The sequence below is a fragment of the Pleurodeles waltl genome, chromosome 12, assembly GCF_031143425.1.
Source record: "Pleurodeles waltl isolate 20211129_DDA chromosome 12, aPleWal1.hap1.20221129, whole genome shotgun sequence".
Lineage (NCBI taxonomy): Eukaryota > Metazoa > Chordata > Amphibia > Caudata > Salamandridae > Pleurodeles > Pleurodeles waltl.
This window is the reverse complement of record NC_090451.1, coordinates 702,768,938-702,794,933: the sequence shown is the minus strand read 5'-3', so window position 1 is coordinate 702,794,933 and position 25,996 is coordinate 702,768,938. Positions and strand designations below refer to the sequence as shown.

Sequence of the window (25,996 nt, the reverse complement as noted above, 5' to 3'; positions counted from 1 at the left end):
CCCAGACCCAAAGATGGAGACACATCCATTTGACCTTTCCAGATGTGGACTCAGCAGATGAGGATGTTCTAAGGAAAACAATCAGTGTCGGGCAATCAATAATTGATTATGCCATTGTTATTACGTATGTGCGCCTTTTTTGTTTACCAAGCAAAGATGGCATGGTAAAAAAATAAATAGGGCGAGAGCACCTTTTGATGTGGAGAGGCCAGCGGCAATTTTCTGCTGCTTGCTTCTCTTCATAAGAAAAATACAATTGAAAAAAGACAGTGGGGGGGAGGGGTTACGGAGGATCAGATGGGGGAGAGAAATGGAGAGTGTGCGGGGTTTAGGGGAAAAGCACCAAATGAGAGAAAACAACAAAAGGGACGGGGAGAAGCAAACAAGCTAATAACCAACACAGAGTGAGGAGGAGGGAGTTTGGCACACAAGAGAGAGTCTGCAAGAGGAGGGGCCAGCAACACAGAGCACAGGAAGGTGGGTATTTGCTGGGGGGAGAAGCACGTGCGGGCAAGAGATGGAAAAAATGCACCTTCATGAAGTGCTTAAGCAGAAAGAAAAAAGAAGTTCAGTAAAAGTGTGCAGTGGAGAGAAATACGTCAGGCAATCAAAGAGAGATGGTAAAGAGGCCGTGCTCCGGGGAGGGACACAAACAAGATTGACAAGCTGGGAAGAAGGAAAGTCATCGAATAAGAATCAAACAAATGACAGTGACAATAAAGCAAATTAATGATAAGCAAGGGCTTGATTGACCTATAGAAAGGCTGTTTCCCTGCTTTTGTTGTTGTGGTGGCGCCCTACCTCGCCTAATGGCTTGCCTACTTACCAGTAATCTTCATTAGTCTGAGTAGCCTTTTCATGCACCGGTGCTTACTAAATGAAGTTTAGCGGGAAGGTGGAGGGTAGGAGGTTTTAAGTATTTATTTAGGCTTTTATTGTTCCCTCACGCGGTGTCTGGAGGGAAGGTCTGCGGCAAACAAAACAGGAGTGTTAATAAATAAACTTACCTTTTAATTCAGAGGCTTTTCAAATACATTCCTACGAGACAGGCAGCCTATCAAAATCAAGTGTCCCTTATCACTGCTTGCTTCCATAAACCTGCAAGAAAAGAATCACAGGGGATAGTGGGTTTAATTTTTACAGCTCGCAGACCTGTGTGCACAACCTCTGAGGTATTCAAAGAACACATTTCAAATAAAAAATCGAAAGACATGTCAAATAGAAAAAAAAAATGATAAAATATTAACAGTCATAATATTTAAGGATGTGACTATTTATCTGGCTGCGGGCCAAATAGTACATAGCTACTATGTGCCCATCAGCCAGCAAAATAGTACAAAATCTCTGCTGTTCTGCCAGAGGTCGGGTAAATATCTGAAAAGTCACTGTTTATCTAGACACAGGCTAAATAGCAGACATCATGTGCTATCTGACCGCCAGCTGGATAAACAGTGCCAAGGTCTTTATTCAACCAGACATGAAGAACTAAGGGACTCCAGTCAATGGTAGGCCAGTGACCACCTTGTAAAGGGGATATAGAATGTATGAAATCAAGTTGCATGTAAACATGTACAAAAGTATGTACTAAGGTAGGTGCATGAATAACGGTAAGTTGGTTGCAGATAAAAATCCATGAAAGAAATTTTGAATCAAAACCTTTATTAAATTAAATTTTAAATTATTAAACGTAGGACTTAAACTTCTGTTTCAGGAACTTCAGAACATGGTACATGGTTATTTTATGCTGCAGTCTAACAGTATTTGGCTGTCTGCAAAGATTAATTTGTATGGTTTTAAATCATGTTACATACATGTTTTCTTGATCTATGACAATACAGTGTTTTTTCAATGTTCGTGTTCTTCTTTCTGATGAGGTCTGAGGTCGCTTTGGGCTTTTTATGGAAGGCCTTGTGCTAGTTCTAAGGGAGATTGTACTTGCTTAGTATTTCAGACCTGGTAACACAGCAGCAGTAAACAAGCAGCAGCAAACAGGGAATGCAGAGAAATGGGTGATATCTGGGCCACAAAGGGAGCAACACTTACACTAGGCAATTGGTGATTTCGGGAACTGTTCTTCGACACTTGCAGGAGCTAAACCAAGTGAGATATAGTAATGGGGGTTCTTTGGAAATGGGTAAGTGAAAGCAGGAGACAAATATCCAATACATCTGGGTAAATCACAAGCAAGTGTCTAGTCATTCAGATGCACGTGGAATAAAGACTTGTCATACTACTCACCCAGTAAAAAGGATTTCAGGCAGAGATGCTTATCGAGTCCATATCATGAGTCTTCCATTCGGCCACATTTACATTTTAGTCACACACCTAATATATCTGGGAATAGTAATTTTAGTTTTCACACGCTAAGCAGTCTTTTAAGTGGGCAGTGTCCTGTCTCTAGTGGGCCCCCATATATGTCCATGACAGTGTTGTCTCAGCAAAATAAATCTGGAAGTTTAAAAAAGATCTGAGGCACAGGATTGGAGGCCGTACCTGACTAAAGTCATAGGGGTGAGGGGGGAGGAGAATTGGTAGTAGGAGGGAGATGACCAGCAGGAGGAGAAGGGCCAGGAGTTGGATCACAAGGAGGGTTAGAACAACCAGATCCATAGATCCATGCGGATCAGTACAAGAAGAATCAGGACCAGGGATACCTATTCCCCAGAAGAAGGCTTCCCAAGACCAAAGGAGACCAGGAACTAACAGATGAGGAGGAACAGGACAAGTAAAACAGGGCTAGGGGTACCAAGACTAGGGTGAGATGGACCAACAAGACCAAGAGGATTTGAAATTGGGGACCCGGGACCCAGTGGACAATGGGCCTGAAGGACCAAATAAAGAAGGGACAGAAGGCCCTGGACCAGCACGAGTAGGAGGCCTAAGTCAGCTCAAGTACAATGACCAGACCAGAAGGACGAGGAGGAGCTGGGACAGGCCAGGAGTACCATACCTAGGTAGACCGACCTATGAGGACCAGGAGAACAATGGAAAGAAGGACCAGAGACAGGAGAACCAGGACCACAGAGCAAGGAGGACCAAGGAGTCAGAAGCAAATGGACCAGGACAGGCAAGGCCACGGCTGGAAAGGACCACAGCTAGCAGGAACAGGAGATCCCTGATCAAGAAGATGAAAGGAATTTAAAGGACCAAGAAGTCCAGGCCAGTGGGACCAAAATCAGAAGGTCCATGAGGGTCAGACTCGGGGGGATCATAAACCAGGGTAGCAAGGACAACATGAACCACTGTGACTCACAACATGGGAACTAGGAGGACCAGTGTCACAGGGAAATGGAGGACCAGAACCAACAGAACAACTACTAAGAGGACCATGGCAGAGGGAACCAGAGTCAGATGGACAAGAACAAGATAGAATAGGCAAACTAGTAGAGGTAGGGGACCAGTTCTTGGATTACCAAGCGGGGCAGAGCAGTCATCTCGGATAGCAGCACCAAGGAGAGGAGGATCAGATCTAAGAAAGACAACAAGAGTTAGGAAAGCCAAGGGGACTGGCCAGTGGAGAACAGAAGGTCCAGGAGGTAAACAACTAGTCTTATCAGAAGACGAACAAGCAGAAACTTGATCAAGAGGGCCTGGCACCAGAGGATGTAGTTTCATTAAGGCCCAGAGGACAAAGAACAGATTCAGGAGGGCCAAGACAATCCAAACCAGGAGAAATAAGACTAAGAGATATAAGAGGCTAGATGGACCAATGGGACCACCATGACCTGCAATACCTAAGCTAGGATTTTCAGGGGGAGGATAATGAAGACAAGGTAACCTGGGCCAAGAGGACCAGAAAGGATCAGGTCCCAGATGGGCCAAGACTGGGGGAACAAAGAACTGCCAGGAATGGCCAAAAGACAAGGATGGCTCAATAGAACAAGAAAGACTAGGATGACCAGGACAAAGGAGACCAAGACTAAGATGGCTGGTGGACCAGGTCCGGGAGACCTAGACCCAGGCAAATTATAAGGACCAATTTCAAGAAAATTGGGGCCAATGGGCACAGAATTACGAGAAGGATAAGGAATATGAAAAACAATTATAGAGGGACCATGGCCAGAATGACTGAGGAAGTGAGATCAGGGACACAGGCAGCCAGAAGTATATGCCCTAAGAGCACCAAGAAGATCTGAATCAAGAAGATCAGGGCAGGGCAAAGAAAGGAAGATAAGGTCAAAGAGTACTAGAACTAGAAGGACCAGGAAAAAAAGGTCAGCATTAGGGCCACCAGGACTAGGATGACCACAGGCAGGCAGACCAAGCTAGAGGACTAGCAACAGGATGACCAGTCCGTGGAGGACCACAACAAGGAGGACCATGGCCAGTTGCTGTAAAACCACAAGGGCATATGAACAGGGGGCAGAAGCAAGGAAACCAGGAACACCAGAACTAGGAGAACTAGGGCCAGAGCATGGAGGATTAGAAGGATCAGGACCAAGAGGATTAGGAACAGAACTAGGAGTGTCAGGGTGAATATGACCATAGGACCAAGGTCTAGAGTGGCAAGTAGAGCAAAACAACCAGGACCTGGGATCAGCAGGACAAAAGTGAAGAAGATCTGGAGGACCAGAACAGCCACAGTCGGTAAGACTACTGGGAGATTAGACATAGATGGCCAAGAGGACCAGGACCGAAATAACCAAGCTCAGAAGGACCTAGACAAAGGAAACCCGGACCAAGAGGCGCCAGACCAGATGCACTGGGTGCAGTGCCAGAAGAACCATGAGAACAAGGCAGAGGACTAGGAGTACAAGGACAATCCAAAGCAGGAGGACACAGACAAAAAAAGAGAGGCCTAAGAGGGCCAGGACACAAGAAGCCAAGTGGATCGAGGGGACCAGGACCAGCTTGGCTACGAGCTGGTGTACCAAGAACTGGTTGAGGAGGGTCAGAAGGACTGGGTCAAGGGGACAAGGATCAGGAAGGGAAAGCTAGGTGATGTGGGCCTGGAACGACCAGAATGAACAGGACTACCAGGACAACAAAGACTAGCCATTCAAAGACCCAAAAAAGGAGAATAAAAGCTAGAGGTTCAAGTCTAGTGGGCACAAAGCCAGGAAGAGAACATGGCCTGTGAGGACAAGGACTAGGAAGATCACTGTTAGGCAAACCATACCAACAGCAAGAAAGACTAGGAGAAAAGTACCTTGGAATCAGGAGTAGACTCCTATGCAACCAGACCCAGCAGGATAAGTGGGACCACACCCCAGGTGACCTGAAAGATTATGTCACAGAGGCCCAGAAAGCTCAAAACCTGCCATACTAGATCAAGGAAGACAAGGGCGAGGAGGAAAAACGTGACAGGGGGCAGGATGACAGGAGCCAGGATAACCATAATATGTGTCTAATAGCAGGATGACCTTAACGAGGAGGATGAGGACTAAGTGGACAAGTTAGTGTAGAACCAGGGTGACCAGAAGCAGCAGGCCGAGGATCAGGAGTATCATGACCAGGTGGAGGAGGACCAGGGGAACTAGTCAGATCAGGAGCAAGTGGACTGGGGCCAGTAAGACACGGGACCAGATGAAGGAGGATTAGGTGGACTAGAAGGATCAAAATAAGCAGGACCGGGGCTAAGAGGACTAGGGTGCCAGAACCAAAGGAACCATAACCTAAACAAGTAAGTGGAGCAGGACGATCAGGAACTGCGGTAGTATGGCCAGGCTGGCAAGGATCAGGAAGACCAGGACAACCACAGCCACAAAGACTATTGGGACCAGACCAGGACCGAAATGACCTGGCCCAGTACTGGACGACGTAAAAAGGAGGAAAAGTTCTAGTAGATGCAGTACCAGGTGGGCCAAGAAGACAGGGATCAGCCTGAAGAGGATGTTGAACCAAAACTGGAAAACTAGGAGTGCAATACAAGTAGTACAACAGGGCGAAGTGGAGAAGGGCTCAGCACACTAATAGGATCAGAGTGAAAAGGATCAGTAGTACTAGGATCAGAAGGTCCAGGGAAGGCCAATACAAGGAAGGGCCAGAAGTAGGGCGACTATAGTCAGGAAGGGCTAAAACCAGGAGCACTAAGGACTAGAACCAAGAGCACTAGTTTCAGGAAAGCAGTGCCAGGGTGATCAGAGCTGGTCGGTGAAGGGCTAGGATGAGAACCAGGAGACCAAAACATTCCAGAAAACGAAGACTTAAAACAGGACCATGAGGAGGACCAACTGCAGACGGCAAAGAAGGTCCAGGAGGAGAAAGAAGAAGACCAGGAACAGGAGGACACCTAAGTGATTTTAGGCAACATATATTAAAATATCCCTTTTGTAATGGGTTCCTATTCATACTTCTTATGATGTCAACCCCTAGAGCCCACTGCCTTTTTCAGCCCACCTATAGAATTGGTAAGTGTTTTTAAAAAAAATCAGAGCATGCACAGTGAATAAACAGTTACACATTGACCTCCTAGTGATAGCAGATGCTGTCTGATCCTGGCACAGTCTGAAGGTGGTTCAGAGAACAGAGAGACGGAAACATGGCAGAGGGGTTTAAAGGTGGATGGGTGAAAAGGAGTGTGTTCTGTGAAGGATCGCAGAAAGGGTTTGAAAAACTCAGAGGGCTGAAGTCAACAAAAATGGCTAATGGCTAACAAAGGGGGTTAAAGGGCTATGGATACCAGCAAAGGGAGCTCAGGATCATAAGAGGGCTCTAATGAGCTGAAGAGCGGGTGAGCGAGGGTCCAGCTAGATATTATCAAACGGTCTACAGAAAGACTCTGAGCAATAACGAGCTTTGATTGCTAGCTGTGATAGTGTTTGGAAGGCCAGCAAGGAGGCATTGGATGTCAGATTTGGATGAGTAGTCTGTTTGACTCACAGACATTTGCACCGCCATTCCACATGCATATTTGTACAGTGGATTTGTAGCAAGTGTGTAGTAGTAAGATGCAGTGAATGGTAAAGTTCTGAGAGCAAGGACCAGTGGGATGCATTTCGGATGGCCCTGGTTTAGCATGCTACATGCTGGAGAGTAGACACACCTTCCCAGACAGTGAACGTGTACTGATTGCATCCCTGTGCCTGCAGGTTGGAGACCCAGACACTGAAGTGGGAGAGGATGAGGAAAGGCTACCAACATAAATTAAGTGAGGTCCTTGTTAGCAGAGGGCTGCGGATTAGTTCTTCCTGGACCACGGCTAGGGCAGATGATAGGAGTGAGAATTAGGTCAGAGGTTTTTCTTGTTAAAGGCAAGAACGTTTGAAAGCTGGGCCTGCCTTTTGCCTGTGCCTGATGACTGCTTCAGGAAGACTGATGTCAACCAGGTGCCAAGATGTCATGCTTCATTGTGTCTTTTTTATTTACTGTTCTTGGAGCTGGCACCATTGATACTGCTGTGATAGCCATCGCCTAGCACAAAGGCTATGTCTGAACTATAGAAAGAAATTTACATTTGAAAGCTAAGCACCCTAAATCAGTTCTGAAATCTTAGTCAATCCTATGTTTGAAAAATTAGTATAAAATAAAAAATGTGAAATCATCTATGAGTTGAGAAAAGTCCTCCCTATATAGAGGAAAAGAAGAGGGAATGGCGAGCTCTGGTGCGTAGTCTGAATGCTCATACTCTCCCCTTAAGAAAAACTACCTTTTATTCCTTTGGTGATTCCTACTTGAGAGAAAGAAGAGGCAGTGGTCATCCCTGGCATATAAATTCAAGTTCCCTAATCTACAATCTCTTTTTTTTTACCCTTTATTTAGGGTGAAGCTCAGGGCGGGCCCAAAGTTTCTGGTTCTCAACTGGTGGAGTTCTAGCTAGAGGGAACGGCCCTCACATCCCCAGGATTCTGATTGGGTGATCAGTCGTGAGAGCTGCTCCTAGCACAGCCCTTATTAAAAGGCTGGTTTCTCTCCCCCACTGCTGGCGAAGGGTTCACAAAAATGGTTTGCTTGGAGTACTGTGGTGCACTATGGCATTCCTTGTGAAGCCTAGATGGGAATCAGGGTTGACTTCTTCGCCACCCTTCAGACATTGCTTTCCCACTTGTGGGTGTTGACAGTGACAACCCATCAGCGTTGTCTGCTATCAGGTTCCATTAAGCCACCGCTGTCTTGTCCTATACCGCACCCCAGTGTTCCCTGTAGCAGGTAAGACTCTTCTCGGGCACAATCTGCTTTGACGCTTGTCAGAGAGCTCCAAACCAACCCACTTTATTCATGTTCTTAAAGACCAAGGAAAGAAGCGCTCTGCAGAGTACTCAGAGTGCTGTATTACTAGGGATGGTAGCTGCATGACAGCCAGTCTATCAGAGGCGCAGGACCATCATCTAAAGTCTACACTTCTTGCTGGAGTAGTTTATGCATTGCCTGGTACTTATATGCTTGTCTGACTGCCTTCTCGAAGACAGGATAGTGCCTGGCCCTGCAGTAAACGGGGTTTATCCAGAACGAGAAGCCCAGCATATTCACAGCATGAGAAACACCTAGAAGGGAATAAATCCATGAGTCAACATGTGTTGTGAAAGGTCTCCCAGTTTCCCTCAGTTGTCCCCATTGTAAACAGAATAAAGGCAATCAATTAAAGAGCAACATTGGTTCATCCACCATCCATGCCATGTGCTAAGAGACTGGAGAGCAGCTGCCTAACCCTCGGGCTGCCACATAAGAGGAGTCATTGTCACCACAAATACGAAAGCCCTGATCAGTCCTAGTAGGTCACAACTGCTGAAGATGAACACCAGCTGAAAGTCTAGCCCCAAAGCTGCAACTGCTGAAACCAAGCACTCATCTCCATCCAGTCTGGACGATTACACCTGCTGAAGACGAGCACCCTCTATATAGGCCTGCGGTGCTAATCCCTGCCAAGCATATGTTATGAAACTGCCTTTGTGGTCCACTATCCTCAAAGTCACTACTGGAGCAGCAGAGTGGCAGAATGCACCCTCCAACACCCCAGGAGTCACATCTTCACTGAGCTGATAAGACAAGGTCTAGTGAGAAGACTGACAGACTGAACACACAAAGGCAAGTCTGTTGTTAAAACTTTGCCTTTGTGAACTCTTAATGGTACAAACTGTTGAAATTATCTATTCATTAGCGAGTTAATCAGCGACTATGTCCAAACTTCAAAAGAAGGACCCTAGACATTAGTAGAACTAGAGCTGAGAGAAAGTGCCGTAGAAAGTGTGCTGCTTCACTCGGATCTTTTTTAGTTGAGATTACAACCTGGTAACTCACTGTTCAGTATTTAATTTTGCTGTGAGGTTAAAGTACTTTTGATTTACTATGATAAGGGCTGGAAGAGATATTGTTGTGTCTGATGGTTGATTGCTGAGTTCTGTGCTCTTGTGTTCTGGCAGTTTTCTCTCAGAAATATAGCCAGTGTCTAGTGTCTATCATTTTCTTAGATAAATATCTTTACTGATTTTTAGAATTTTTCAATTACTTCTCCATCAATGCAACAAATAACAAAGGTACAATGAAGGGGTAATGTAATACCCAAGGTACCCTTTGACTCATGAGGCAAAGCAAATAGCCATCATCCCCTCCAACACGTCTGAGCCCCCACACATTGCCCTCACACAGGCTGGGGTCATATACCAGCGAGTCGTGGCATTATATGCATTCTTTTTGCATTCAGTGCAGGTTGGGATTTTCTCCACTTTCTGCCAGATTGTCTCTTACTCCTCATCAGATAGTGTACATTGAAGCTCCTCCCTTTATCTATGCATGTAGTTGTGGCACATTGGTATGGGACCTATACACAATGTCATGTGTAACCAAGATGGACCCCATTTTGAAGAAGATTGTGATGGGATAATTTTGACCTGTGGTAATTGCCTTGCTCTGCCTGCCCTTCCTATTTCACTGCCAGCCCAATGTATAGCATGGATTAGATTGTAAGATTTATGGTGGATCGCAAAAGATTCCTCACATTCTGCTTTGGATATTAGTTCAAGCCCATAAAAAATTCCTCCAATCACTAAGGACCCCCAATGTTTATCAAAATTATATAAGGACTTGCATTTAATTTTTATATATTGCTATAAGCTGTGTAGGTCCAATGTGTTGGTGTTTGTGATTACAGTATTATTAATCACAATTACAATCACAAAAAAATATTTTAGAACGTGTTGGGTACTACTTTTCAAGAATATTTGTTCAAGAACTGGTGATGATATAACTGTGCAAACACAGTTTTGCGGCAAAACGTATAGCGCCGTCTTGAGCTATTCCACAGCACCAGCTGGGCACCATGTTAAAGGAATGGCACATGCTGCCACTAAACTTGTGCTTGCGTCTTAAAAAAGGACTCTAGTTGGGTGGGGGTGGCAGTAGGGGAGGATGGGGTTGTGTGTCAAAAAATTACGCTAACCTGGTTAGAGGCAAAAAAATGCCTCTAACCCAGTGGTCTTCAAACTTTTTAATGCCGCGCCCCCCAGTTGAAAAATAAAAAACATTGGACCCCCCCTCTGAATTTTTCACAATTATTTTAGAAAGATGGCAATGTTTAAATAGGTCTAAACCTATTTAAACATTGCAGTTAAGTACTGTTACCTTTTTAAAGCTGCAATAACATGCTTCTGCTTAAAACAAAGGCATGTTATCTGTATAATATTTCTTTTGGCCAGAGTTTGGCGCTCCCCCTGGGATCACTTGAGGCCCCCCAAGGGGGGCTCGCCCCCCGGTTTGAAGACCTCTGCTAACCAGACTAGCGCCATTTCCTGGCGCACAACCACCAAAAACATGACTCCTGTCTTAGGAAAGACCAGCCCAGTGGCCAGCACAGGGGACAAGATTCCCCTGGGCATGGCCATTGCACCCTGTGCATGCAGGAGGCCCAAAGTTAGGGCCCCCGATGGCACTTTAAAAAAAGATATACTTACCTATACTTACCCTACTCACCTGGGATGGGGTCCCCCATCCCCTGGTGACCCTCTGATGTTTGTGGGGGTGGTCCTGGGGCTTGGGGAGGGCACCCGTGGACCCATTCCTTGGTGTTTAACCATAGAAATGGGTCCACAGGGCCCCTAACGCCTAGTCTGACCCAGGTGTTAAATAATGGTGCAAAGCAAGCATTGCATCATTATTTAGCCCCTTCTCCTACCCATGCGTCATTTTACTATGGGGGATAGATATGGGGCTATGGGGATAGCACAATTTTTTAGATGGGAAAGCCTACCTTGCATCTCATTGATGCAAGGTAGGTGCATGAATCCAAAAAATGGTGCAAACTCCTACATTTTGAAACTAGACGTGTCTAGCGTCAAAATATAAATATGGAGTTAGGTTTGCGCCGAATTTGCGTTATACAAATGATGCAAATTTGGTGAAATTGAAGTATTAATATGGGCCTAAATGTGGCCCTGGTACATTCCCGTGACTTTGTAAGTATGAGTGACTGCACAGCTGTTGAAGAGTAAGGAGCTTCACCTAGACCTGCAAAGGTTCAAATCATTTTTTTCATAAGCCAGCTCTGCAGATAAACATAAAGGAGTAGTAGCATTTGTGGAGAATGAGACAGCTCCACACAGGGACTCCCAAGTCGTTGTGTCTTGAGTCATGGTGTAACAGAGTGGCATTTTGTGTCATGTCTGTTAAAATATGTTGAAAAAATTCAAATATTTGGGACCATGAGACCTATGAGTTAATGCTTAGGATGCAAATAGCATTCAAGCAGTTTTTGGCACTAATGGCCACATGTTGCAAAATGATAGGGTTGGGACCATAAAGTACTTATCATTATGTACAAAAGCCCTTTCACAGGTTTCAACTCATAAAAGGACTTTTTCAATCCATTCCAAATTGCAAATAGGAGGGGTGGTGAAAGGAACGTCCCCACTTCCATTTCTGATTTGGAAAGAAATGTATTAATAGTTTACAACCTTAATTGAGGTCACAAACCATAAATGAGTGACCAACAACTGAATAGGGGTGGTAACTGATTTGCAGAGGGGAAGGGGTCCACTTAGAACTTCTTTCCATTTGGGAATTGTGTGGGCAGCCTCAGAGGGAGAAGTCAGTGTTCCAAAGGAACAATGACTTACCCCCCTGAAGTTTTTTCAAATTTAAAAACGTTTTTTATTTTTTAAAAGCATCACCGGTTTCTTTAAGGAATACGGGCTGCAAAACAAATACTTTATGGAATACAGTCATAGGGAGGGTGGTGTGCTGGGCCTCACAGGCCACAATCCAGGTGATTACAGCCAGTTAGAGAGTGTTGCGTATTGCCACCTGCCTGTTGAATATCAGTTAGCCAGATCATTCTGTGACTCCCTGTGATTTAGTATTTTACGAGCCAACCAAAATGTACATAAGTCGGTTTGCAAATTATTATTCCATTCGCAAAAAGTCTTATGCAATTTTCAACCACTTTTTGCGAATGGAATAATAATATATCAGGACCCTAACTAGTTTAAGGAGATGGATGCCAGTTGTGTTCACAGCTTGTATGCAATTCTCCCTGCTGGAAAATGCAAGTTGTAATTTGCATAATAATACAATGTGTAAGCTGTTCAGACAGCAGCTGGGTAAATAGTGAAGTTTCTCTGCTATTTGCATGGCCACTGGTCAAGTTGTGCTTACTGCCTGCTATCTCACCAGCCATCAGGTGAATAATGATGTTTCCTTTCTATTTGCATGTCTGCAGGCCAAACAGTATATCATTTCTGCAACTTAGCCTACAGCTGGGTAAATAGTGCTAAATAGCGAATTTTATTTTGCTATTTGCAAGGTCACTGGCCAAACAGTACAAAATACCTTTTTTGGCACCAACTGCTTTTGTGCATCATACAGACCCTGTACCAAGGCTGGGATACTCCTTGTATCCTGTTAATCCTGTGTATCCTTGTTAATCCTGTGTATCCTTGCGCTGTTAATGTTTATATGATGTGTACATTTGAAATTACATGTTTAAGAGGTCTGCTCTGGATATGGTGCACTATATATAATGTTATTTCTGTCTACATCATATATCTCCAATTGCTTGCTATCACAGAAAGCTGTCTCCTACTATACTCATAAAATCTTGCATGAAAAATTGACCTTGACTTATTCCAGCTTGATTCCTCTCCTTTCATTTTTCAGTGACCCTTTTCTTACCTTCCATCCCCTTCATGTCTAATATTTCTGAGTTTAGCCTCCTCTCAGTCTCATGCCGGTCTGTCTTAATCCTTCTAATTGTAACCAAACAATTTACTGATACCACATTTCATAGATCACAGCCTCTCCTCTTCAAAACTCTATATTTGTCATTTAACATTACTTAGGGGGTTATTCTAACTTTGGAGGAGTGTTAATCCGTCCCAAAAGTGACGGTAAAGTGACGGATATACCACCAGCCGTATTACGAGTTCCATAGGATATAATGGACTCGTAATACGGCTGGTGGTAAATCCGTCACTTTTCCGTCACTTTTGGGACGGATTAACACCTCCTCCAAAGTTAGAATAACCCCCTTAATCTCCGCCAGCCTATCTATCTCACCAACCATTCACCTGAAATCACATAGCCCCCGCTAATGATCATATTTAACCGGAATTAGTATAAGTTATCATAAAGTAAAAGGAGTAAATGTATGCAATTTCTCTTGAGTGTACATGACTAATCAAAATAACCACTGGTTTACCTGCTAACCTTGGGTTCTGGAGTAGCGTTATTCGCCATAAAGTGCTTCATCACCTCGTCAGGTTAGGATACACTATATAAATACAATTACAATGCTTTCTGCTATATAGGAGGCAGTAAGACACATAATGAAGTGTATTTGCTATTTGCATGAATGCTAGCCAAATTGTACATTAAGGCCCTCATTATGAGTTTGGCGGGCAGTAGAGGCCGCCCGCCAAACTCAAACTGCCGAGAGAACGCCTGTGCGGTCCAAACACCGCCGGCCCTCATTGGAGTTCACCGCAGGGCCCTAACATTGCAATAAGCGGGCTGCAATATGGCAGTGTGGCGGGTGCAGCAGCACCTGTTGCGCATTCCACTGCCAAGTGCATGGGCAGTGCAGGAGCCCCCAGGGGGCCCCTGATGCCCCCATTCCGCCAGCCTTGCCATGGAGGTGGAACCGGCATGAAAAGGCTGGCGGTATGGGGACTTGTAATCTGGAGGGCTGCGCTGCCCTGGCGGATTGCAACCTCCAGGACCACCAGGCTTCGGGCTGGTGGCAACCTGGCAGTGTCGGTTGTCGGACCACCACGATTGCGGCGGTCCAACTGCCACTGTGAGTCTGGCGGTCTCAAGACCACCAGACTGATAATGAGGGCCTATGTCTGCTGTTTTTGGCCGCAGCCAGGTAAAGAGTGAAATTTCTTTGTTATTTGCAGGCAGCCGGCCAGACAGTACATAATCTCTGCTATTTAGCCTGCGGCTGGGTAGATAGTGGTTTCCTTGTTATCTGCATGACTGTTGGACAAACAGTATAGAGCCTCTACTATTTAGTCAGCATCCAAGTAAATAATGAAGATGTTCTGCTATTTTCAAGGTCACTTGGCAAATAGTAACTAATTTCTAATTATTAGCCAGTGTCTGGGTAAACAGAAGAGGAAATACTTTGGCTAAATAGCCTCCACCAACATTTAATCCTAAAACTTGAAGTGTGAAGGGAGTCAGGTGTAGAAGGTGGTCCACAGTTGACCTCAGCAGTAAGGCAGAAACATAGTTGGAAAGCCTCAGAAGCATGTTAATAGTAGGCTCAGGGGTCCAGCAGCACCAAGGTTTCAGGGATGCCTCACCCATGCTACCGGTACATGAAACTTCTCACCCACCAAAGCTGAGTAAGAAGAGGTGCGTAGGAAAGGAATCAGTTCTTGTGTATTTTGAACTTCAATGTTTTATTTTGCAGTATATTCACCTTACTGCCTCATGATGTTGTGCTTGAGATGTTATGTCACAGACTCATGCTTGCGGGACTCCGATGCCAGGTGTGGTTGGCATCAGTCCTTTTAAGTCGTAGAAATGAACGTGCGCTTTGAGGCCTGCCATTGGCCACAAGGCCTAGCCTTAAGTTCAAGGGTTCCAGACTCTCGGTGCTCAGTGGTGGTTCTGGGGCTCTAAGCGAGGGTAATGCGAACAAGATTGTTCTAATATTTCATTTATTTTTATTTCCTCAGACCTGGCAGGAGGTTACCGCCTGGGGCGCTCCGCCTCCACCTCTGGGGTGCGCCATGCAGCTCTTCACGCTCAGAGACACTCTCTCCAAGGCAGGGAGACTCCAGCTCAGGTAAGAGATGGCAAGGTTAGTTTTGGAGGTCTCTGATGAGAATGCATACGTTTCTCTGACTTGCCTAACTTTAACGTTGCTGTAACCTTTGTTTTTTTAAGTGAATATATATATAGATATATATATATATATATATATATATATATATATATACTATATATATATATGGTGAATTTTTATGGTTTTGTACATTTAAAATGTGAGCCTAACTATAACGTCCTTGAATTTCTGTTGTTTTTTAAATTCTTTTTCCTAACTATAATGTCCCTGTAACCTTTGTCTTTTTCAGTGAATTGCAATATTTTTTTATCATACATTAATTTTCATTACTATATGTTAATCCAAGCATCGCTGCGCAAGGCAGAAGTTCGCCACAGAGCCTGGCCGCAGAGGCGAACCCCCTATAAGCACCCAACCTTGCACCCCCTTCACACATGCGCAGCAAAGGTTGCCCGCAACACCTGGCCTGCAGGCAGACCCTGCTACCAACCACCCAACCCCATGCTTTGCAAGGCTGTTTGGGCGTGCACAGCAGGAGTTGGCTGCTGCCTCTCTGGGTGTGAGAATAGGCATGAGAGGGTGTATCTGGAGGTGAGAGTGGCTGGAGAGTGTCTGTCTGTGTGTGAGAGTGCGTACATCAGTGTTTTAGTGGGTGTGTCTGTGTACACGGATCTGTAATTGGGTGCATGAGGCTGTTAATGGGTCTGTGAGTGGTTATGTGAGTCTGAGTGGGTCTGAGAGTGTGTGTGTAACTATCCGAGTGGGTCTGTGAGCTGGTGCGTAGGGGTCTGACTGGGACAGTGAGTGGGTGCACAAGGGTCTGCGTGGGTCTGTGAGTGGGTGTGTGAGTGTCTGAGTGAGTCTATGAGTGGGTGTGTAAGTGTCAGAGTGTGTGTGTGTGAGTGGGAGAAATTGATTGAAAGAGAGAGAGAGAGAAAAAGCGAGAGGGAGAGAGACAGCAAGTTTATTAGGCACTGATGAATGATATACTTGGAATGAGATATTTGTGCAAAATTTCAAATATAAAATGTATGTGTCATTTTAAAAAATTAAAATAATGTGTACTTAAAAAGAAAAAAATGAGGGAAGCAAATCCAACTTGACTCGAACCTTGAGTGCTCAGTGTGAAGGTCTACGATCTTCACATTGAGCTACTGCGTCCTCTTTTTTTACCCTCATTTGTTTTTTGGCCCTTTATGGGCTATGTCGGACCGGAAGGGAGCCCTCAAGGGCTCCCCCATGGTACCTAAATATTTATTTATTTTGTTTTTATTATTTAGGGAAATGCACCTCTAGTCTTACCTTGCAGTGCTATTGCTTCAGCAAGCAAAGAGATGCTTTAATAGCAGCTCCGTGCTTGCTGAAGCAAACCTTTCAGCTCTGTTCCCTTCACACGTGCAGGGGACAGAGGTAAAAGCTCCAGTTTTTGAAAGCCGGACCTGGTTTACAGGTCCGGCTGTCAAAAAGTGGAGTGTTTGCTGTGGCTTGGCTGCAGCTTCAAAGCTGCGGCCAAGCCATAGCAAACTGCTATGTCCCGTGGGTGGGCACCCCAGGACATAGAGGAGCCGGCCAAGGGGAATGGTGGTCTCCAGGGCCATCAGTGGCTCCTCGTGGAGGGCTGCGTGGCCCGCTCCAACATGGAGATAGCCCCGGGCAGGTGATGGTCCCCAGGGCAAATGTGGGTCCAAAACAGACCCCCTTTACTTATTTTTACTGTTTGCCCCAATGAAGAGGAGGCCTCTGGGGAGGGGGGAGCACCGCAGCAAATTTAGAAATTGCCATGGGGAGGTGGTGATTCCCGGGGCTGAAGGGGGGGCGCCCCTCTCTCCAGCTCCCCATGCAACAGATTTAGAAAGTGCCCCTGGGAGATGGTGGTCCCCGGGGCTAAGGGGGGTCTGAAACAGACCCCCTTTACTTATTTTTATTGTTTGCCCCAGTGTGGTGGTGGTACCCTTAGCACAGGGGGCCACGCCCCCCGTCAATATCATAAAAATCGCCCTGGGTAGGTAAAAGTATTAATGCCCCTGGGACGTGGCCCACTTGGGGACCCATTACTAAACAAGCACGGGAGCCCATGCTTCTTTTTTGCTACAAATTTGCAAATATCGCGAATCTGCCGCAAACTTGTTTTTGTTTATGCTTATTTGCTCTGTGGGGTCCCTCTGAGACCCCACAACCAGAGCTAAGGGCTCAGGGTGTCTATACCCTGGCTGCTTGTCTTTTTTTACATTTTTTTACTGGGATTCGACGCAAGCATTTCCTCATACGTGGTGCAGATGACAGAATCTCCTCTGAGGAGCTCTCTTTCAGCAGCAAACATCATCACAGACGATTGTCCCAACTGCATTGCTTATGGTAAGTGGAGCACATGTGGGACAGTTGGAAGTGCAAGGCTGTTGCACAGGCAAGGATTGTACTCATCACATCAACTATAGGTAGCTGGAGTTTTCCGCCTTGCTCTTAAGACTTTCTTTCCGTCTTTGTTGACAAAAACAGTTCTGATAACACAAATATTATCTAAACGAACAGGGAAGCGACATGTCGAGATACTCTCTTTGGAAGCACAGGAGATCTGGTTGTGGCCATAGCCAGAGGGCTTATGCTAAAAGCAGTGCACGTCTCGGGCATTGTGAATCAGCAGGCAGACTTCTTCAGTTGATCCCACGAAGGAAATCACAAGAGGGTTCTGGATGATTAAATCATGTAAAATATCATTGAACAGCGGGGAACTCCGTCTTGAGACCTCTTTGTAACAGTTCAAAACAAAAAATGCACGACTTTGCATCCAGAGTTCGAGAGCCAGGCCCAGTGGACAGTGCCCTTTTGCTCAGCTGGTTACCGATTAACAGCCATTAATCTATGCTGCTGCCGCTCAGTCCCACAGTGCTGTTGGAACTATGCACACTTTGTTGACGGAGGACTCTAAAAGGCCAGTGTAATAGTGGTACCTAGATCAGGTACCTAGATCAACTACAATTATCCATCAGGCCACGCAAGGCCTCTCATGCAGGCCAAATCTTCTAACCATGGTTCATAGACAATTACATCCTCCAAACTTAACATAATTGAATTTGGCAGCAAGGCTCCTGCAATCAGACAGTATGGGCGTTTGAATTTACCACCAGCAGGTATGGAAATTCGGAAAGAAGGAAAACATCCCTTAACAAGAGCATACAATGCACTGAAATTCAAACAAATCTGCATATTGTGCCAGAATAATGGAATTTACCCAATCATGCTATGAAGACATTAACATCCAATTTATTCTGGCATTGGGCGTTATCCAAATTGTAATTCCCTTCCATAAACGTACAATGACTTTTTTTATGGCTTACAGAAAGTCTTCAAGTCAAGCCTCCACCTTCAAGATTCTGGTAATGAAATAATTTTTGGGTGGCTTAAAAAATAGTTCCCTGTTATCAGAACAATATCTCTTCCATGGGAACTGAATGTATCTCTCCTTAAATGAATGGGTCCTTTCTTTGAGCCTAGTTGCAATATCACATTGTAGATTCTCTCATACCACAGAATTTTTGATTGTTATAATGTGTGCCCATAGGACAAGCGAGCTACAAGCCCATTGTGCTGTAAAAAACATACACAGTTTTTAATGGAAATAGTGCAGTTGTGAGAACGCACCCATCCTTTCTTCCCATGGTGTGGTTGGAATTTCACACTAATTAGACAATCACATTCCCTGCCTTTTCCCCAATCCATTACCTATACTTGCAAGGTCACTGGATGCATTAGACCTAATGGGGGTTCTTTGTTTCTACATAAGTAAAACAAAGTTACTGAGAACATCCAATTATTTGTTAACTATTGTGCTATCCGACAGTGTGTAGTCACATCCAAACAATCTATTGGCAGATGGAGTGTGGCATGCATGTCTTCATGCTACAAGGAAGGAGAGAAACGTTTCCAAGGAAGACCGAATACCCATTTTAATGTTAAGCAGTTACCAAAGCTAGGTTCAGAAATGTTGTGTTAGCTGACGTTTGCAAAGCTGCCACATGGAGATCAGTATACACCTTCACAAAGCACCACTGCCTACATTCGCTCTATCAGACTGACTCTATAGGTGGTCAAGCCGCCTTGAGGAATCTCTTCAAGTAGCCAAGTGTCATTACTATTGCGGCCCAACACTTTATTTAACTTCTGTTTCTTATACTTAAGAGCCATAGTAAGAAATAATCTCTTTGCGGGCTATTCTACTCTATTGTTTATGACTATCAGTGAAGAATCTACGATGTAGAAAAATGGTTACCTGTAGAACTAGTTCTGTATCCTAGCAATCTTCACTGAAGTCATAAATGACCCACCTACCTCCCTGGCTGGCTTGTCTTCTTCATTTGAAAAAGCAGCTATCGCATCTTCTCTACAAAAAAAGAACTGATTTTGAGGGACACATTCCAGTACGGTGCATTGTGGGCATTGAAGCTTCTGGACCCAAAGGGACAGGTGTGCATTTTCACAGCTTTTCAATGGAAACCTCTCAGGCTGCACGTTTCTCTCAATAGTAGACAGGTTTTGTTAGCATTTTGAATGTCGGATGCATGCTGCTGTTCTGTAAATCTAACATTCCAGAAACATTTTGCCGTAGAAAGGCGCATGAAGTGTGCTGCTTATCATATAGACAACGTGTGCATAATTCTATGAAATAATATTTAAGATGAAGTGTTCTAGTGTCCACACATGCAGTGAGAAAATATTCTAACATTTATGAATACAATGAAGATTCCTATAAGGAGAAATAGGACTACAAGTAAGTAACCATTACTTACCTGCTGAATCAAAAATTCCTCAAAACGAACTCGTTGGTGAAGTAAAAAAAGCCACGAACCTGAGGTCCACTCAATTTGAAATATGTCACCTTTGGAGAAAAGAAAGGAAGGGGAACTGTATGTATTTGGTATGTATGTGGTATTTCTACAACACAAACCTAGCCAAAAGGAAGTGGAGCACCGTACAGGGTCAGAGACAAGCATAACGTCAACAAGTGATAGGCCACGTCACTGCTTTGTTCACTCTACTGCATTATGATGTAGTGTTCTTTAAAGAGGTGCATCTTCACTTTTTTTTAAAAACATGGAGCCATGTTGGGGCTGTCCTGATCGATACAGAGAGGTTGTTCCAGAACCTGGGTGCATAGATGGAAAGGCCAGTTGCCTTGGTTTCAATATGTTACACTTCTTAGTCTGCAGTCTGAATTCCTGGCTGCAGGTGAGATGGTGTTTGTCTTCAAGATAAGCAGGGGTGTTGGTCACAACAGCTTTGTAAATGCTGGAACTGGTTTTGAAGCTGGTGGAGGCTGGCAAGGGGAGCCAATGTAGGTTGATAAGAAAAGAGGTGATGTAAAAATACGTCTTCAGGCCCTGCCTGAGATGTGCTGGGGTGTGTAGGATGGATTTAAGGGGTGCCAGTGTGGAATCTGGGAGGCCATAGAGCATGGCATTACCACTATACAGATGTGAGAATTGTAGTGCTTGAAAAACAGTTCTGAAGTCACATTTTATGTGAGGAACAGTTTCTCTTTATTTAGAAACAAGAGCTAGTATCAGCCCATCTTTGTTTTTGGAAATATATTCCTTGAGGTTTAGGTTGGTGTCTAGTGTGAATCAAGTGATTAGGCATTTAGTAAAAGTTGGGGTCCGTGTTTCTTGGCAAATGACACAAATTCTGTCTTGGTGGGTTGAGCTTGATGTAGGTGCTGGACATCCAGGTCTGGATGATGTGCATGCAGTGGTTGAGGCGCCCAATGTCTGAAGCAGAGGAGTCAGTTAGGGAAAGTCATCTATCATCACCATATTGTTGAATATTGATGTTGATTCTCTTGCTGGGATATTCCGTGGAGGTCAGTCTGTGACACAAGACCAAGCCAATATAGAACCTCAAATATTTTAACCTTATTCTGTCACTTAAAGAGATGACTGCACACTCAGTTGGTCACTGATGTCCAACAAATTTAGAGATGACATTAGTCTATGAAGAGATCGGCCGAATTTGTTGCTGTGAATTCCTGACCTGAGGTACTTTCAGGAAGAAAACAAGAGCACAGAGGGTCTTTAAAACTTACTCTCGCTCCACTACATTTAAGACTCCCTGCACATGGGGTTCAACCAGAAGAGAGCCCCTTTTAGGCTTCCCATTCTCCACGGTCATTCTCAGATTCATGTGCCCCAGTCTAAAGTAAATAAAAAGAACTATAATGCGTTATTGTGTCAGATGTTTGTATGTGAAGCTCTGATGTAGATCTTTTAAGGGGTTCCCTAGTAATTTGCTTCAGTTCTGTTACTGATGGTATTTGCTTTGTGTCCTCTGTAAAGCATGCCAGTACTCTTGTGGTGCACTAGCACTGTAGAAAACACCTGACTGAAGATCACAGTTGCCACAAAAAGAACCTGCAGGTCATATCTCTCAGAAACATGCTAGGGGGTTAAATCGTTCTGCGGCAGCTGGGTGAAGCAATGACGCGGCAGAGAAGTAAAGTCATGGCTTCCTATCCCCGCAGGCAAGTATTTATGACCATCCTGACTGCACTAGGTACTAGTTAATCTTAAAGAAACAGCACTGTCTTCATTTTTAATACACACTTTGCTTACTTTTTTGATGCAATTGCCAGGCCTGAAAGGTTTAATTTTGTAAAACCAGTGTTTTCGCAATATCCTCCCAGTTCCTTGGTTTGCAAATCTTGTACCCTTGGCTTTGATTTATGCACCTACCCTGTTTGTTCTATCACTTCTGTTTTTAAAAAAGCCCAAAGAGTTTGAGGGTAAATTGAACTACCACATTCATGGTAAAGGATTGGACAATTTTGGTTTGCATGTGAGCTTTGGCAGAGCGATGCGCTCTCTTCAACATGTTGTAATCTACTTCTGTGGGTTTTCACTACACCCATCTCATGCCCATTATTTTCATTCATTCCTTGGCCTGCCTTTCAAAATTCCCTTGATTTCATAGATAAATGCTATATGTTTGTCCCGACTTGAGGCTGTGTTGTTACCGCCTTGGAAACCGACCCTGTTACATGAACTACTGCATGATCGGCCATATACCTTAGTGTGGCGCACTACTTTTTTCATTTTTTGTTTGCCTCTCTGCTTCGCTCTCCATGTCCGATTGTTTCTTCCTCTTCCTTGTTGTTGGGCATGCTACTGTTTCTTTGTGTTGTCTGCACCCAAAGGCTGCAAGGAGGGGTTGTTTTTTTTTATATTACATTTTTGGGAAGTTTCATATAGCGCAAATTCGAGGAGCGCTTTACAAGAGTACCACTTACGTACGTGAATTTTCATAAAGAGCAAACTTGATCAGAGGAGTGCTTTACGTGAATACCACTTATGTACAAGCTTAGCAGTTGAAAAATATACAAACTGGTGCATTTTAAACAGAAAAGACACAGAAATACTCAACTACAGCAGGAGAGCCGATACTGCACTTGGGAAACTCGCCCCATAATGCTTTGCAGAGCATTTCTTTTACAAAACATTTTGGCCCATAACTCAGACCGTGGTGGTCCTAGGACAATGGGACCACCACTAAACTATTCAGCACGACACACTCTTTTTGACTAGGTCATCTCTGGGTCCCCACACTAGGTTGGGGGTGAGCAAAGTAGTAACCCCTCCCACCATTCAGTGTCTTTTTAAGCTTTCATGTGTGGAACCTTTATTTTTTTTTTTTTTTTTTTTTATATGGCTGGGAGTACTTTGTGTTTTTAAGGGCCTTGTTTGTAATATTATTGCAATAGGCCTGAAAATATGTAAGGAGCTAAATATATGATTACACTGCATTACTGTCTGTCATTCTCTTTTCATGTGGTTATGCCCTTTAGGGGCTGACCAGATGGTTACATGTTTCTTCCAAATGCTATTTGTACTGTGGTGTTCTTTGGGTGCTTTTCTGAGTATTACAGTCAAGATACTAGAATAATCACTGCACTCGGAAACTTGCCCCATAATGCTTTGCTGGGAAATCCTTTTACAAAACATTTTGCCCATAACTCACCGTGTGGTGGTCTTATGACAATGGCACCATCATCAAAACTTTCAGCATGGCACACTCTGTCTATGTCATCTCTGGGTCCCCACGCTAGGTTAGTTGGCACTCCAAAATAATAACCCCTCTCATCATTCACTGTCTTTTTTAAGTCTCTCATGGCTGAAACTTTTGTTTTATAGTTGGAAGTGCTTTGTGTTTTAAGTTAATTGTTTGTAATATTATTGCAATAGGGCTGCAAATGTGTAAGGTACTATGTCCTTGAGTGGCTAAATATATAATTACATTGCATTACATTCTGCCAATCTCTTTTCAGGTGGTTATGCTCTTTAGGGGCTGACTACATGGTTACATGATCAGGTTTCTTACAAATGCTATTTATATTGTGGTGCCCTCTAGGGGCTGTTTTGAGCATTATGGGTAAGATACTACAATATTCACTGCACTCAGAAACTCGCCCCATAATGCCTTTGCGGGGCTTTCCTTTTATAAATCATTTTTGCCCAAAACTCACTGTGGGGTGGTTCTAGGACAATGGGACCACCATAAAAATGTTCAGCACAACGTGCTATTTCTGTCTTGGCCATCACTGGGTCCCCACACTATGTTGGGGGGGATCCCAAAATAATAACCCCTCCCACCATTCAGTATCTTTTTAAGTTATCTCCTTGGTGAAACTTTTGTTTTTTACAGCTGGAAGTAGTTCTTGTTTTAAGGGCCTTGTTTGTAATATTATTTTAGTAGACCTGCTAGGCATGAAAATGTGTAATGCAGTACGAGCTCTAGGGCATATATGGTTACACTGAGTTACATCCTGCCATTCAGTTCTCATGTAGTTTTGTTCTCTAGGGGGTTTCCTCACAGTCAAGATACTACAATATTCGCTGCACTCAGAAACTTGCATCATAATGCTTTGCAGGACATCCCTTTTACTAAATGTTTTTGCCCATAACTCACTATGAGGTGGGCCTAGGACAATGGGATGGGCTCTTTCTGTCTAGGTCATCCCTGGGTCCCCACATTATCTTGGGGGGACCTTAAAATAATGATATAAATAAATACAATAATTATAGCAATATTTTCATTTTTTGCTGCAGATAGAGGAAGAAGGTAAATGGAAGTGGTTTAGTTATATGCAGGGTTGACCAATTTATGTGGCAGAAAAAGTCCAGTTATGCATTTACAAAACCAATAGCTCTAGCTCAAGCAAATGCGAGACCTATTGCATTGCAAATGTTTGTTTTCTGTGTTTACTTCATACCGGTTTCCATCTTGAAGGTTTTAAACGTTATCTTTTGTCAATGTATATACATTTTGCACTGGTGATTACCCTGCCTCTGGTAGCTGACCTTAGTAATGTACTGTTTTCCAGAGTCTCATTCAAGAGCAGGAAGTACAGCCACAGGCCCCTCAGGGGGGAAAGGAGCGGGATGGAAAACTGCTGGAGGTGATCGAGAGAAAGCGGTATCTGTGCCGGGAGATAAAAGCCCGCCAGAAGCCAGAGCGAAGCCTTTGCAAGCAGGAAAGCATGCCCATCTTGCCCAGCTGGAGGAAAAACGTCGAAAACAGGAAGACAGGCACGCCGCCATGCCGCCGACAGCAGGCCGTGGTGTGGGACACAGCAATATGAGAGGCCGCTGGTCCTTCGGCCGACACAGAGAACTCCGTGCCGCGGACACTACCGCAGTGCCGCAGGGGCGGACCCCCGCAGACCTGGGGCTTGCCAGGAAACCTTGCCAAATAGGGCTAAAAAGAACAGGAAATTAGTTCTGATTCAATATCAGTGACGTCGTATTTATATTTTATCATCGTTGTTTGAGGCTGCGATGGCACAAAAACAACTAGGTTCTCCATATTTCCTGGCCCCAGAGAAAGAAGATCTTTGGGTTGTTTGGCATGCTGGGGGGAGGTGGGAGGGAGATTGTATCAAAGCAAGAACACTGGAGAGGGGGAAGCTTCACCGGGAGCTCCTCCAAGGCGCCTCTGGTCTTCGGAATGTGCCCATAAATGTTTTGCCATATTTTGGACTTCCTGATGTTTAGCAACAGAATGCCCCAGACTTTCATGAGTTGGGCCTGGCTACAGGTAGTCCTGGCCACAAACCGGGCTCTTTTTCATTTATTTAAGGTCTCTGGATGAAGACAGCAGCAGGAGGGCTTGGGAAGAGACATCCGTCCCATTACCAGCCCGCGGAGCAGAATGTATTGTAATTAATCTGCAATGTTATTTATTTATTTATGTTAATTTATAAATAGTGCCAGATCCCCACTGTCCGTGCCTCTGGTAGGGCATCATGATGCTGTATTGGAAATAACAGGGGTGTAGTATAGTTCCCATCTTAAGGCCAGGTATTGGGCGCAGCGGGACGAAGTGGGCGAACCATAATATAACAGGGATGTGCTTCCAGGCAGGATACATGCAGGAGGGTAGTGCGGAATGTTAGGAAAGGCAAGGCCCCGCCCAGTTAAACCTTTGTGGAGATGACTGAAGTGTAAGTACAGTTTTTGTTGAGAGGGAAAGTACAGGATTTTCCTAAGCCACTTGTAGAGTATACATGGCGGACACCGCTCAATAAAGTTTACATTACTCTATTAAACGCCTGACTTTGAAATGCATGATGATACTGTTGAAGTGAAGATATTGTCCTTGCCTCTGCAGGAAACCAAGCTGTGACACACAGGCAAGCAGCAGGTTGCACTTGAGGAAGGGGCAGGCCATTGTCTATCTGTCTCATTTAATTAGGAGTGGCAGTATGTATACTCTTCAGTACAGTCGGTGAGCAGTTGTTTGGTCATACATGAATACAGTCAGATAAAGTCATATTTGCATATAGCAAAA

General features: G+C 44.5%; 1 protein-coding gene across 6 annotated transcripts in view; it reads left to right on the top strand.

Annotated features, from left to right (window-relative positions):
* The window catches only part of NYAP1 (neuronal tyrosine phosphorylated phosphoinositide-3-kinase adaptor 1), a 331,064-nt gene extending 305,315 nt beyond the window's left edge, over window positions 1–25,749 (top strand). For all 6 annotated transcript variants that reach the window (XM_069215640.1, XM_069215637.1, XM_069215642.1 and 3 more), the window contains 2 exons: window positions 15,054–15,163; window positions 24,531–25,749. In XM_069215640.1, the coding sequence (XP_069071741.1) occupies window positions 15,054–15,163; window positions 24,531–24,788 (368 nt within the window). In that variant the 3' untranslated portion in view covers window positions 24,789–25,749. The remainder of the gene's footprint in view (window positions 1–15,053; window positions 15,164–24,530) is intronic.
* Window positions 25,750–25,996: the final 247 nt, after the last annotated feature.